Source organism: Labeo rohita, chromosome 15, assembly GCF_022985175.1.
Source record: "Labeo rohita strain BAU-BD-2019 chromosome 15, IGBB_LRoh.1.0, whole genome shotgun sequence".
Taxonomy (NCBI): domain Eukaryota; kingdom Metazoa; phylum Chordata; class Actinopteri; order Cypriniformes; family Cyprinidae; genus Labeo; species Labeo rohita.
In genome coordinates, this window is record NC_066883.1 from 34972926 (window position 1) to 34987313 (window position 14388).

The 14388-nt window shown below is 34.6% G+C and overlaps 1 protein-coding gene across 4 annotated transcripts in view; it reads left to right on the plus strand.

The window, feature by feature from the left end:
• Positions 1-14035, plus strand: part of grik1b (glutamate receptor, ionotropic, kainate 1b) — a 36384-nt gene extending 22349 nt beyond the window's left edge. For 2 of the 4 annotated variants that reach the window (XM_051128985.1, XM_051128988.1), the window contains 10 exons: positions 393-536; positions 5620-5727; positions 5825-5866; positions 7507-7620; positions 7692-7895; positions 8031-8254; positions 8595-8713; positions 9719-9936; positions 11518-11743; positions 11936-14035. In XM_051128985.1, coding sequence (XP_050984942.1) covers positions 393-536; positions 5620-5727; positions 5825-5866; positions 7507-7620; positions 7692-7895; positions 8031-8254; positions 8595-8713; positions 9719-9936; positions 11518-11743; positions 11936-12225 — 1689 coding nt within the window. In that variant the 3' untranslated portion in view covers positions 12226-14035. The remainder of the gene's footprint in view (positions 1-392; positions 537-5619; positions 5728-5824; positions 5867-7506; positions 7621-7691; positions 7896-8030; positions 8255-8594; positions 8714-9718; positions 9937-11517; positions 11744-11935) is intronic. The other 2 variants (XM_051128986.1, XM_051128987.1) reach the window with 2 other exon arrangements.
• The last annotated feature ends 353 nt before the right edge of the window (positions 14036-14388 follow it).

Genomic DNA, 14388 nt, shown 5'->3' on the forward strand with positions numbered 1-14388 from the left:
CTAGTTCAATTTTAATTTAATTCAGTTGAATAAGTGTCAACATTGTAAAGTTCAATTGTAAAATGAGTTAAGTTCAGCTATAAAGCAGCTATACAGAAGACAATAGTGGCATCATTCAGCTCAAGACAGTTGATTCAGTTCAGTTCAATTACAGTGCAAAGTTGATCAGTTTTGAAACAAATTCAATTCAGATATGAGGCAGCTCTACAGACGACAACAAAGTCATTATCGAGTTTTGTTCTGATCATTAATACAGTCAAATTGATAATATTACTGAATGTTTTTTCTATATAAGTACTTTTGAACCCACAATTTGATTCAGAATCAAGTGAGTCGTTTCATTATGTGAACAAATTCATGTGGTCTAGTTCCATTCTTTATCTGTGCCGCAGACTGAAGCAGCGCTGATGTATGACGCCGTGTATATGGTCGCAGCCGCATCCCAGCGAGCAGCTCAGATCACCGTCAGCTCACTGCAGTGTCACCGGCACAAACCCTGGCGCTTCGGTTCGCGATTCATCAGCATGTTCAAAGAGGTAAATGCACCTGTTCAAACCCTCGTCCAAAACCAAAAGAGCAGTTCACCCACAAATCATCATTTACTCATCACGTATGTTTGGAACGAGTAAATGATGACCGAATTATTATTTATAATCTTTTTAACTGTGTCAGACGCTCCTGAACTCTGATAGAGAGTTCAGTCTGTTTAGTCGAAATGCATCATTACTCACTTCTCTGGAAAGTGTTTTCAAGCCACTTCTAAACAGCTGCAGATGATTTATGTACGGACAATCTCTCTCTCCCAATGACAACTTCCAAGTGTTCTTGTCAGAGCTTCCTGTGTTGGAGGAGGTATTGTTGAGTCAGCATGTTGGCATTGCAGTCTGAGGATAAATGTGTGTTGGACGAGAGCGTAATGGCTCTAGCTGAATTAGTGATGCAGTGTGGCTAAACTCATTACAGTAGGGATGTGTTCGTTTAAAGGTGAACCGTGTCATTTCTGCTCTACTAGTGGTGCTGAATGGAATTTTTAACAAATGGACCGACATGACAATATTGATTTAACCAATAGCATGACTTTTGGGGTGGGGGTTCCTGTTTGAGTGAACAAAGACTCAAGAGTTTTTACTTGTTTATTTTTTATATATTTTATTTTATTTTTTAATGGTGCTGTTCTTTAAGATATTTAATCAGATATATTTTCTATATATATTTTCTCATTAAATTATTTATTTCCTTTTTGGGATTTTTTAAATTAGTTTTTTATTTCATTTACTGACATTTTCATGATTAAGGAATATGAGTTTTAAAGGTTTCAAACATTATGACTTACTGTATGGTATTAAAAATAAACTAAAAACAACAACAATAAATTATTATTTATAATAATTTCTAAATAAACAATTGATAAAAAAGCAAATACTAATAATAAAACTATGAATAATTTGTCGTAAATTGTCCCTAACAATAATTTTAACTATTTCACTATTTAGAATATAGTGAATTAAGCTACGAACTCAATCATAATGCACAGTGTTTCTATCTGAAATGTATCTTGAGGTAAACCGATTACCTCTTCTGAATATGTTCGTACATTTGTGTTGAATATGTGTTGATATTTTTGTAATGAAAAAATTGATATTTTGTTTGTAAACATCATACTTTTCCCACCTATTTCAGTTAATGCCATAAAACTAGTGAGCTAAGACACATAAACATGGCTGAAGACAAACTGAATCAACTGAGTGAGTCATTTACATTGGAACCTCCGATTGATTCAGACTCAAACTCGTGACTTCGATCATTTAGTTCAAGTAATTCACTAGCAAAAAACAGGTAAAAAGAGCCATTCATTTTCGACATACGACATTGCTTGTAATGATTTTAAAAAGCACGTATAGTGATGGTTGAAACAAAGCTTTTCGAAACTCCAAATCAGTTAAACCATTGTGTCGCAAAATGATTCACTGTTTCGAAGTGCTCCAATTGAGTTGCATATCATGAATCATTTGATTTAGGTAAGGAATTCGGAGCAGGTTCGCAAATCATTTGATTTAGATTGGAACTTCACGTATCACGAATCATTTGTTTCAGATTGGACCTTTGAATCGTATATCGCAAATCATTTGATTTAGATCGGAGCTTCAAATTGTGAATCATTTATAGGATCGGAACTTCGGAGTGTAGATCGCAAATCATTTGATTTAGATTGGTAGTTCGGAACGCCTATGGCAAACCATTTGATTCAGTTCGGAACTTCAGAGTGGGTTCGCAAATCATTTGATTCAGATTGGAACTTCAGAGTGTGGATCACAAATCTTATTTATGATTTTTTTGTTGTTTTATTAAGCAGTACAAAACATCAAACCATTAAGGCCACTTATTCACGTATAAACATATAAATATACACATATAAATCCGCTAAGAAAATTAACCATGGTTTTATTATAGTAAAAGTGTAGTAACCGTTTTTTTTTTTCTGTATAACCACAGTTTTACTACAAATACCATGGTTAAACTATGGTTAGTGTTAGCTTCGTTAAAACAGAAAGAAAGTTTACTTACAAAATGAGATTGGATTACAACAAAAAAAAAAACTTTGGTACTTTGCCAAAACAAGTGAAGGACATCTTCCTCAGAAGAGATGTCTGACTTATATTATAATTACGTCCATAAGGTTTTCTTTGTGAAATTTGGATTGACTCATTAATCTGTGTTTTGACCTCTTCATATTTGAAGAGAGAACTATAGTTTCCAAAGTTGGACATCGCTTATGATTTTCAAGTGCGTAGAATTTAGTAGAGATGCTATGCATGTCCCTACCAATATCCAGCGACTATTAAATTGTCCCTAGCAATAATTTTGTTCAAACAATCGTCTGTTGTCTGCTGTTATGTCCCCACCAGTGCCAAAATCAAACCTACACCCTTGCTGGTGATTATAATGATGATGATGTCATCATCTTGATCTTAGTGAGCACGAATGGGACAGTTAATACAGTCTACATTAAGCACTACTGGGTCTGGTGTCTTTAATCTTGCATGCTTTTGCTAACTGGAGCTCACTGTACATGTGATCTGAGCAGGATGTGATAGAAAGGAAGGATCAAGTGAGATTTACACTAGAGAATAATGACTAGAACAGTCTGGACAAAGGTCATGTAACCTCAGTGTGAGTATATGAAGCAAGTCTTTAAGACCTCCACTACTCTATATGAAGATTATGAATGCTATCCAGCCTATTTTAATTCTTAAAGAACAGCAAATGAAAGAAATAATCCATTGGATTTGCATACAACGCTTTAGTGAACGTCTGTTGACTATGTAAGTGCCGCATCCTCATAAATTCACATGTTCAGGGTAAAAGATCCACTGAATCATGCACTGGACAGATCGGTCGCTCCATTTAAATTCAAAATATTCAGACTGAACTCATATATTCAGTCCGTGCGCTTGATTATAGAGTCCATTTACTAACAACTCCTTGCAGAACTGAGCTGATCTATTGCTCTGGGCACTTCTGTTGATCATGGGACTATTTATTATTTCTCTCAGCTATTTGTCACTGGGTGAACGGAGATGTTATATATATATATATATATATTATACAGTAATACAGTATCTCACAAAAGTGAGTACAACCCTCACATTTCAGCAACGTTTTTAGTATATCTTCTTAAGGAACAATACTATAGTAATGAAACGTCGATATATTTTAGAGTAGTCAATGTGCAGCTTGTATAGCAGTGTATATTTACTGCCCCCTGAAAGTAACTCAGCATACAGCCATTGTTGTCAAAATAGCTGGCAACAAAAGTGAGTACACCCTAAGTGATAGCAGCACTATGTCATTTAACCATGCAAAGCCACATGTCCTATTCATCATGTTCATGTTTTTGTCTGCTTGACAGAACCATACAAAGTTGTGTATCTTGTATTAGAGCAGTTAAAATTTGGTGCTTTGAGTACAATTCTGTCATACTGACCACTGGATGTTCAACAAGGCACCTCATGGCAAAGAACTTTCTGAAGATTTGAGAATTAGAATTGTTGCTCTCCACAAAGATGGCCTAGGCTATAAGAGGTTCAGTAACAACCTGAAACTGAGTCACAGTACTGTGGCCAGGGTAATACAGAGGTTTTCCAAGACAGGTTCCATTCGGAATAGGCCTTGCAAGGGTCGATCAACAAAGTTGAGTGCTCATTCTGTGCATCAGGTGCAGAACCTGGCTTCAAAAAACAGATGCATGAGTGCTGCCAGCATTGCTTTAGAGGTTGCAGAAGTAGAAGGTCCGCTTGTCAATGCTCAGACCATATGCTGCACACTGCAACAAGTCGGTTTGCATTGGCATTATCCGAGAAGGAAGCCCGCTTACAAGAAAGCCCGCAAACAGTTTGCTGAAGACAACTTGTCCAAGAGCATGAACTACTGGAACCATGTCCTATGGTCTGATGAGACTAAAATAATCTTGTTTGTGTGGTGATGCCCTTGGTGAGTACCAAGAAAATTATGTCTCTCCTACAGTCAAGCATGGTGGTGGTAGCATCATGGTCTGGGGCTGCATGAGTGCTGCTGGTACTGGGGAGCTGCGGTTGATCGAGGGAAACATGGATTCCATTATGTACTGTACATTTCTGAAGCAGAAAATTATGCCTTCCCTTCAGAAACCGGGCCGAACGGCAGTTTTTCAACATGATAATGACCCCAAACACACCACCAAAATGACAATTGCTTTGCTGAGGAAGGTGCAGTTGAAGGTGATCTGACCTGAACCCTATTAAGCACGTATGGGGCATCCTCAAGCGGAAAGTGGAGAAGCACCATGTGTCTAACATCCAGCAGCTCCATGATGTCATTATAGAGGATTTGAAAACGATCCCAGCAACAACCTGTGGAGCTCTGGTGAATTCTATGCTGAGAATGATTAAGGCAGTGCTAGATAACAATGTTATTGAAAAGTGAGTACACAGGGTGTACTCACTTTTGTTGCCAGCTGTTTTGACAATAATGGCTGTATGTTGAGTTATTTTTAGGGGATGTTAAATATACACTGCTATACAAGCTGCACATTGACTACACTAAAATTTATCCAAGTTTCATTTCTATAGTATTGTCCCTTGAGAAGATATACTAAAATGATTGCTGAAATGTGCATTAAATAATATTTTTATTTCAGGAATTAATGTATTTAATTAATTTAGAAAGATTAATTTTATATTTATTTATTTATTATTTATCACTGTGCTGTGGCTCATGTTCTTATGGGCTCCCAGGTTTGCATCTGATCTGGGATATTTGACAATATCATTCCCTCTCTCTCACTTTTACTTTCCTATCTGCACTTTTCAGTACTACTAAAATAATAATGTCAGAAAGCCTCCCAAAACACATAACATTGTGTGTGTAAGGTAATTCATCAAGGAAAAGTTGGAAACACTGGGCTAAGCATGAGCCAAAAACACATTCTCAACTAATGATAATGATGATAATGCTGCATCTGGCCCCTAAAGTGAGACTTAAAATAAAAGCAAATGAGCAATCAGAGTTTTATCATCTCTGTCTTTATTACGACACCCTCATGTTTAATCTAGATGCCTGTTCTGGAATAAAATCTTGTAGGCTCAGTGGAACGGACTGACCGGACAGATTATCATAAATAAGACGGACGGCCTGAGGAAAGACTTCGACCTCGACATCATCAGTCTGAAAGAGGACGGGATGGAAAAGGTAAAACTAGAAAATGATCCCGTTTGCATGATCTGGATCTGTATAAACAAAATCTGTCATACATGTCAAATCTTGGCTTTTGTTTTCTTTTCACAAGCAGTTTATGGAAAGTGGTCGTTTTAACAAAGTATGGAAGAAGGTTTGTATTGAACATCAAAAATGTGACATTTGAGTCCTTTTCCCCCTTATAAAACATACCATGGTAGTGAGTGATACTATGTTATTTCCTAAAGAACATAGTATTACCATGGTACTTTTTCCATCTATGACTCCCAACCTGCTAATACCTCTTGTGCTGGTTTCTAGATATTATTATATACCCTCTTATTTACCCTCACGTTGGCAAATTTATGGCTCAGTTACAGATTTTACTTAATTTTTACCACTTACTGATAATTGCATTAAATAAACGTAATTTATTTCCTTTTCTAACGCTGTCAAACTCTCAGCGGGTGGCTCTAAACCAAATCCTACATAAAGCAGCTAAGAGCCCTGCATCCATTTATGAAATCACATCACTCATGGAGTCAACAATGCAGAGAGCTCATTTTATAAAACATCTGTTTATGAGCACTAATCGCACGCCAAGCGCTCAATTTGAAGACTCTTTCTTAATGCATATTTTACAGCGCTCCCCGTGACAACAGCTATCAGACAGAGGTGACGTAGCGTAGCGAATGAAGCTACTGCGATGCACAGAAACACACAGAGACCATCTCAGAGGAGTTACTGCTTGTGTTGTCTTTCAGTAGATTTACATTAATTGGTCATGTAAAAGAAGGCACTGATAGAGCACTTGCATTGCACATTAATAAGTGTAGTAGATAACTCAAAGTACAGTCTGTTCTCATGAATGTTTTATGGCTTTCCTAATGGATTTTATAATGTAGATAAAGCACATGCTTCAGTGCAAGCCAATGATTTTTTTCCTCATGTTCCTTTAATCCTTTTATAGTGTTGTTTTATTTGCCCTATTAGACCTAAAGATGAAGTGTGTGATTTTTGTGCACTATTTTGTGCACTGTCGTTTGGTTGTTCGTTCGTTTGTTCGTTCGTCCGTCCGTCCGTCCATTCTGTCTGTCTGTCTGTCTGTCTATATCTATCTGTCTATCTATCTATCTGTCTATCTATCTATCGTTCGTTCTTAGTACGTTCATTCATTCTGTCTGTCTGTCTATCATTTGTTCGTTTGTTCGTTCCTTTGTTCTATCTATCTATCTATCTATCTATCTATCTATCTATCTATCTATCTATCTGTCTGTCTTTTGGTGTTCTATCATCCCTCTATCTTAACTAACAAGTTATAATTTTGCAGTTTTATTTTATGATGAAAATGGCACAGAAATTACACAGTTCAGCTTTATTAATTTTAAACCAGTGTTATTTTAGTTTATAGTAACTTTTTAGTGTTTTAGTAACTTTGTTGTGAGTTTTTGTTGATTTACTCGTTAGGGGTTTATTTAATATCAGTTTTAGTTTTGTTTTGTTACCTGTTTTTTTTTTTTTTGTTTGTTTTAATTTTAGTTAACAATAACACTGTTTTAAACCACAGACATGAATATTGTGCACACTTTCTCTCTGGTAAATATTTGAAGAAATAGTGTGTCATCTTTTACTCATTTTCATGTCACCCATTTGACTGATGACAACATGAGGATGAGTAAATCACAGATTTTTCATTTTTGGGTGTATTATTCCCTCAATCTGTCCTCTAGGATAAACACTGTTCAGAATGAGAATGATTGAACTGTTTGTTTATGCATTTCTTAATCTGTTTAGATTGGTGTGTGGAACTCAAACAACGGCCTTAACCTGACAGACAGCAATAAAGACAAAAACACCAACGTAACCGACTCCATGGCCAACCGCACACTCATCGTCACCACAATTCTGGTAGGATTCAACCAATGCAAAACATCAACAAGACCATCCACTTGCAACTAACAGAACTTTTACCCATGCAGGAAAACCCATATGTGATGTACAAGAAGTCAGATAAGCCGCTATATGGGAATGATCGGTTTGAAGGATACTGTTTGGATCTCCTAAAGGAGTTGTCCAACATCCTAGGCTTTTCCTATGAAGTCAAACTGGTGTCTGATGGGAAATACGGAGCTCAGAATGACAAAGGAGAATGGAACGGCATGGTCAGAGAGCTGATCGATCACGTAAGTCTAACTTTCTAGGTATGATTATGAGTTTTGTGGCTCATCTGTATGCTAGTATCCTCATCAAGCCATTTCATGCAGTCATCAAGAGTCAAGTGAGCTCCCGTGAATTAATTCTCACTGGCTTCATTACAGGTGGCAGATCTGGCCGTGGCGCCACTCACCATCACTTACGTCCGAGAGAAAGTCATTGATTTTTCCAAGCCCTTCATGACTCTGGGAATCTCCATCCTCTACCACAAACCCAATGGCACCAATCCAGGTGTCTTCTCCTTCCTGAACCCACTCTCTCCGGACATCTGGATGTACGTGCTGCTGGCCTGCCTCGGGGTCAGCTGTGTGCTATTCGTCATTGCCAGGTAAAATCCATATTAACCCATTTTAACCTTTAGATTGGATTTAGTTCTTCCAATTGGACCTGTTTCATACTTCTATTATGTATTGTTGGATTTTGGTTAATTAGCTCTTGTTTTACTGCCCAGCAGTAATAGCTCAAAAACAGTCTTGGCCAGCTCATTTTTAAATACAAATGCAAATGAATCTTCATTTTGCAGATTTTTATTATTTTAATTCATACTTCTGTTTGAATATTTGCAGTTGAAATAGGACTTTTAGTGAAGCTGTCTTTTTTGGCTGATACTCTGAAAACACATTTTGGCTACAGTGAATGTATGTAGGTGTGTTTGTGCCGTTCTGCAGGTTTACCCCGTATGAATGGTACAACCCTCATCCCTGCAACCCTGATTCAGATGTTGTTGAGAACAACTTCACCTTAATCAACAGCGTTTGGTTTGGTGTTGGAGCTCTTATGCAGCAAGGTACGAGATTTTGCATGCAGTGTCTTACATTAAAGTAATGTCCAAATGTGCTAAAAGTGTCCAACTGTACTTCCACTTTCAGTATGTTTGCTTGTGGAAAATAAAAAAGAAAAAAGTCTGCAGTAGACATTTTAGATAAAGTATTACAAACATTTACATCCTCTGTTTTTTTCACTTCATGCATTTTACTTTTTATTTTAATTTTGTGTTATACTATTTCATTTTATCTTAGTAATTAATTTATTTTGTGTTTTATGATTTATTGTATTAATTTGTTTAGAAAAGTTCTTCTGTTCATGCTTTTTCATTTTATTTCATTTTTTATTTTTATTTTATATTCTTTTATTTTAGTATTACATTATTTGTTTATTGTTTCTTTTACTTTTTTGCTATAGGTGTTTATTTTCTATAAGACCACAAATTTATTCTTTTCATGTATTTTTTGGATTATTTATTATTATATTGTTTTTGTTTAGTTTTCAATTTTATTTTTTTAAATTTTACTATTTAATTTTTAACGTTCTAATATTTTTTAATCTTTTGGATTTGGTGAAAAAAACTGGATAAAAGACCCTTCATTTTATCAAGACATTTTTATTTATTTATTTTTTATTATTTTGTGTTTTATGATTTATTATATTAATTTATTTAGAAATGTTTATTCTGTTCATGCATTTTAATTTTATATTCTTTTATTTTAGTATTTCATTTATTTTTTATTATTTATTTTATTTTTTTGCTATATGTTTATTTTATTTTTTTATAAGACCACAAATTTATTCTTTGTATGCATTTTATTTTTTATTTAATTATTTTAATTTTATACTATATTGTTTTAGTTTAGTTTTTGATTTATTATCAAAAACTAATTTTACTACTTAATTTTTTACTTTCCAATTTGGATTTGTAAACACCTAGAAAAACAATAATTGTCAAACAACTGAAAAAAACATCTTGGATTTTTTTAGCATTTTTATCTAATGGTTAAACATTTCTCATGGTCAGGATCGGAGTTGATGCCCAAGGCTTTGTCCACCAGGATTGTTGGAGGTATCTGGTGGTTCTTTACCCTCATCATCATCTCATCCTACACGGCCAACCTGGCTGCCTTCCTCACCGTGGAGCGAATGGATTCGCCCATAGACTCGGCCGATGATCTGGCCAAACAGACCAAGATTGAATACGGCGCCGTGAGGGATGGATCCACTATGACTTTCTTTAAGGTTAGGCGATTTGCTTTTATATTGCATTAAATCAGCCTGCTTAACATTTCAGGCAATATGTGGGTGTTTTGTGATCCATTCATTTGGCGTTGAATTTAGACAGGTGGTTTGAGGTTTGACGGGCGAACAGCAGTTACACCTCCAAACACGAGACCTGTGATTTTACACGCACAGATTGGCGGGTCACGGACCTCAGCCAGCGGGAAATACATGTACAGGGCGAATTAAAGCAGCTTATAGAGAAAGAGAGCGTTATGAGGACATCTGTCACACCACTGATCTAAACCAGCAGAGAAAAGAAGGATTTCATGGCAGAAATAAGACATAAGCACAGGAAATCCAGTAGTGTGATCAGCGTACTGTAAATGTATTCACAGCTATAACATGAATTTTGGCAGAAGAAACACTTCTCATCTTATAAAAACCCTTGAAATTTGCACTATGGCTGTAAATAATTTCATTTGGTTTTTGGAAGTGGAGATTGTGGATATTCTCTTATAGAAAACAATAGTTTTGGCTCTTAAATTTGATTATATAATGGATTTGGTTTTGGATGCTGATTGGCGATTAATACATTGTTCTACTTGTGCTAAATGTGTATACCAACTACGTCCGAAACAGCTTAGTTTACATGTCATCAATAGATTAATACATTTATCTAAAGCAATGTAAGATTGGGCAATACATCAAACGATTCATCTTAAGGAGGCAAATAGGCATTTTTTTTTAAATAAGCACAAGCTTCATGAATCTTTATAAATCTGATTAATGAAATAACATTTGAAAAATAAATTAACAGCTTATTTTTAATTAGATAATCAATATTCAAAACTGTAAAAAGGTTGATATACTAAAAAAATTAACTAATTTGACAAATCACTTGATTTTTTTTAGTTTTGTAATTTTTAAAAAAAATCTTTTGGACAGTAATTGTATTATATAATTGTACATTTTACTTAATTCTTTTATTTTATTTATTTATTTTAGTTATTTTCTTTTATATTATTTATTTTTATTTAATTTGTTTAATTTTATTTATTTCTATTGTTTGATATTATTTTATATTTTCATTTATTTTATTGTACATTATTTTTTCATTTTTAATTTAATTATTTTATTTTATTATTTCATTTTGTTTTATTTTTAATTTTATTAATGTACTTTTAATTATTTGATTTTATATTATTTTTATTTCATTTATTTAATTTTATTTCTATTATGACATTATTTTATATTTTTATTTATTTTATTGTACATTATTTTTTTTTCATTATTTATTATTTTATTAATTTATTTCAATTATTTTATTTTATTTTATTATTTTATTTTATTTTATTTATTTCAATTATTTGAAATTGCTATTTTTTATTTATTTATTATACATTATTTTATTTTATTTTATTTTATTTTTAACTTTAGAAATGTCTTTCACACACTTTTATGTGGCTACATGCATTAATATAACTATTTTCATTTATGCATTTGACATACATTGCTAAAGTGGCATTGCATTCAAACTAAATATTCTTTGTGATTCAAACCCATGATCTCTACTATAATACAGTCATATATCTTCCACAGAAATCAAAGATCTCCACCTATGAGAAGATGTGGGCGTTCATGAGCAGCCGGAAGAACACAGCGTTGGTAAAGAACAACAGAGAAGGAATCCAGCGTGTTTTGACCACAGATTACGCTCTTCTGATGGAGTCCACCAGCATCGAGTACATCAGTCAGAGAAACTGCAACCTCACGCAGATCGGAGGCCTCATCGACTCAAAGGGCTACGGAGTCGGCACTCCTATTGGTATGGTCACATAAAACAGCCAAAAATGTTCAAGTAATGTTAACAGATGCAGCTTTTGTTGTGAAAACCCAAAACTTCCATCATTTATTACTCACCCTCATGTTGTTCCAATCCTGTAAGACCTTCGTTCATCTTCCGAAGATTACATGGCTTTAGTTTTAATTAATGATAATAACTCTGGGTCTCTCTCAGGTTCCCCGTATCGTGACAAGGTGACTATCGCCATCCTGCAATTACAGGAGGAAGGGAAACTGCACATGATGAAGGAGAAGTGGTGGCGAGGAAATGGCTGTCCTGAGGAGGACAGTAAAGAGGCCAGCGCTTTGGGCGTGGAGAACATCGGAGGAATCTTTATCGTTCTGGCAGCCGGACTCGTCCTGTCCGTGTTCGTGGCCATCGGTGAGTTTATCTATAAGTCCAGGAAGAACCTGGACATTGAGGAGGTGAGCGTGGGACAGTGTGAATGGCACAATAAATACTGATCGCGCTCCTGGACAACGCAGGACTTCAGAGGACGTCAGTGGGAGTTTTACAATGTACTTTTGCTCCTCGACCTTCTTAAATCCAAACATACACTGACTAAACATTACTTATATGATGTCAGCTGTATGAGAATTGGTGGCGACGTTGGACAACATTTCAACTTTTTTTTTAAACATTTTTCATTTTCAGATGGACAAACGATAAGATGAAAGGCATTTGTCAGTGGGATATAAATAAAGACAAGAGTGCAAGTTCAACTATAACGCCAGTTATTGTATTGTAGAGTAGTTCACATCCATGTATTTAGATTTAAAAGACTTGAACGTTTTATTCTTTACAGACATATTCCTTCTTAATCTAATTTATGATAAGACATGTCTGTGGGGTCTATAATAGGTAATGTGTGTAATTTTTCCATGTTAAAATGAGTCAGTTATACGTCATTCATTCATAGGTTGATTTTCCCGAAGAGTACAGACAACGTTATTCTGTTTTTATTTTCCTTTTATACATTTTTACTTCAAGTGAATTACAATTTGTGGAAATTCAAATGGTTTTCAGGTTTAAAAAAAAAAAGATATGTATTTGGTAAATCTCAAAATTGGAAAAAAAATATATTTTTACTCAAATATCTCATGTGGATTTATGTTCCCATCTGGCTGCTTTTATCCAAAGCATATTAATCTTCTGTTCCTCAAAATGAAGCGGTTTTTCAATACTGCGAGTAATGATGATTCTTTTATTTTTATTAGTGCTGGGCAACGATTAATCGCAATTAATCGCATCCAAAATCACATTTTTGGTGTACATAATATATGTGTGTACAGTCTATATTTATTATGTATATATAAATACACACACATGCATGTATTTATTTAAGAAAAATGTTATGTTCCCCTTCAGGAACTCGAGCTGCGTCGAAACACTAGGGGAACGCCCCTAGCGTTTCGACGCAGCGTCTCGTTCCCTCGGGGAACAGGGGTTACATACGTAACCTGGGACGTTCATATATTAAGTATATTATTATGAATATAAATATATACATTCAAAATATATAGTGTATGTGTGTGTCTTTATATGTACTTAATAAATATGCATAGTACACAAATACTGTATTATATAAACAAAAACTTTGATTTTGGATGTGATTAATTGTGATTAAACGTTGTCTGGCAGTAGTTATTTTAAGCAACATAACTCTGTTTTAACATGCTTGAAATATCAAATGGTAGATGGGAAACCTGTTTGGAAACAATCATTTATAATGATTCACAATCACTTTTGCATTTCCAGTTGATGATGCAAAAATTACATACTTCACCTTTGAAGACTCATTCTGACTGTCTTAGCCTTTCTCTTACAAAATGACTTATTTTATTTAATGACTGTTGGTAACATTTGTCTTAAAACTGTGTTATACGAACCCTTTTTTAATGTCAAAACAAGCAAACATGTCTATAATGCAGATTTAACATGCAGAACCAGCATCAGACAAGTCCTAATCAGACGTGAAGCGTTAAGTCATTTTCCTGTCCTCGTTAAAATTAAATATGCAGAGCGAAGTGACAAAATCATTGCTGAACAAAGCATATGTGATGTTTCATATGCAATGTGATATAGCGCAACACTGCTGATTAGGACAAAACCTTAAACGGCTGGTTACATTTTATTCGATCTACAAGTCCAAGACTTTGTCTTCATTTTTTCATCATTTCTGCTTTTATATTGTTTGACACTTATGAAAATGCATATAAATATTTTATGACTGAAATCATTTCTTTATGAGCACAATACATGTGTTTTCCTTGGTTTCTTGGTTCATTTTCTGTTTTTTAATTATTTGTACTTGTAGTTTAATCAGTGCTTAATGATTTTTGGCACACAAATTCTCTTTCAGGGATGGATGTTCAGTCTTTTGCATCTGAAATCGCTGTGGGCTGTGATTTAAATTCAGGTATTTTATTAATATTGAACCTATCTGGTAATGGGCTTATGTTGAGAAAACAGTGTGATTCTTTTTACTACTTTTTTAAAAGTTGCATTATGTACAAGACATCAATGTTCAAACTGTCTTCTTACCTCATCTCGATTCGCAAAGGTAAGCGTATTGATTTATAATTTGAGATGTCGGGCCCGATTGCGCGCGAAATTGGTGTCGCGTG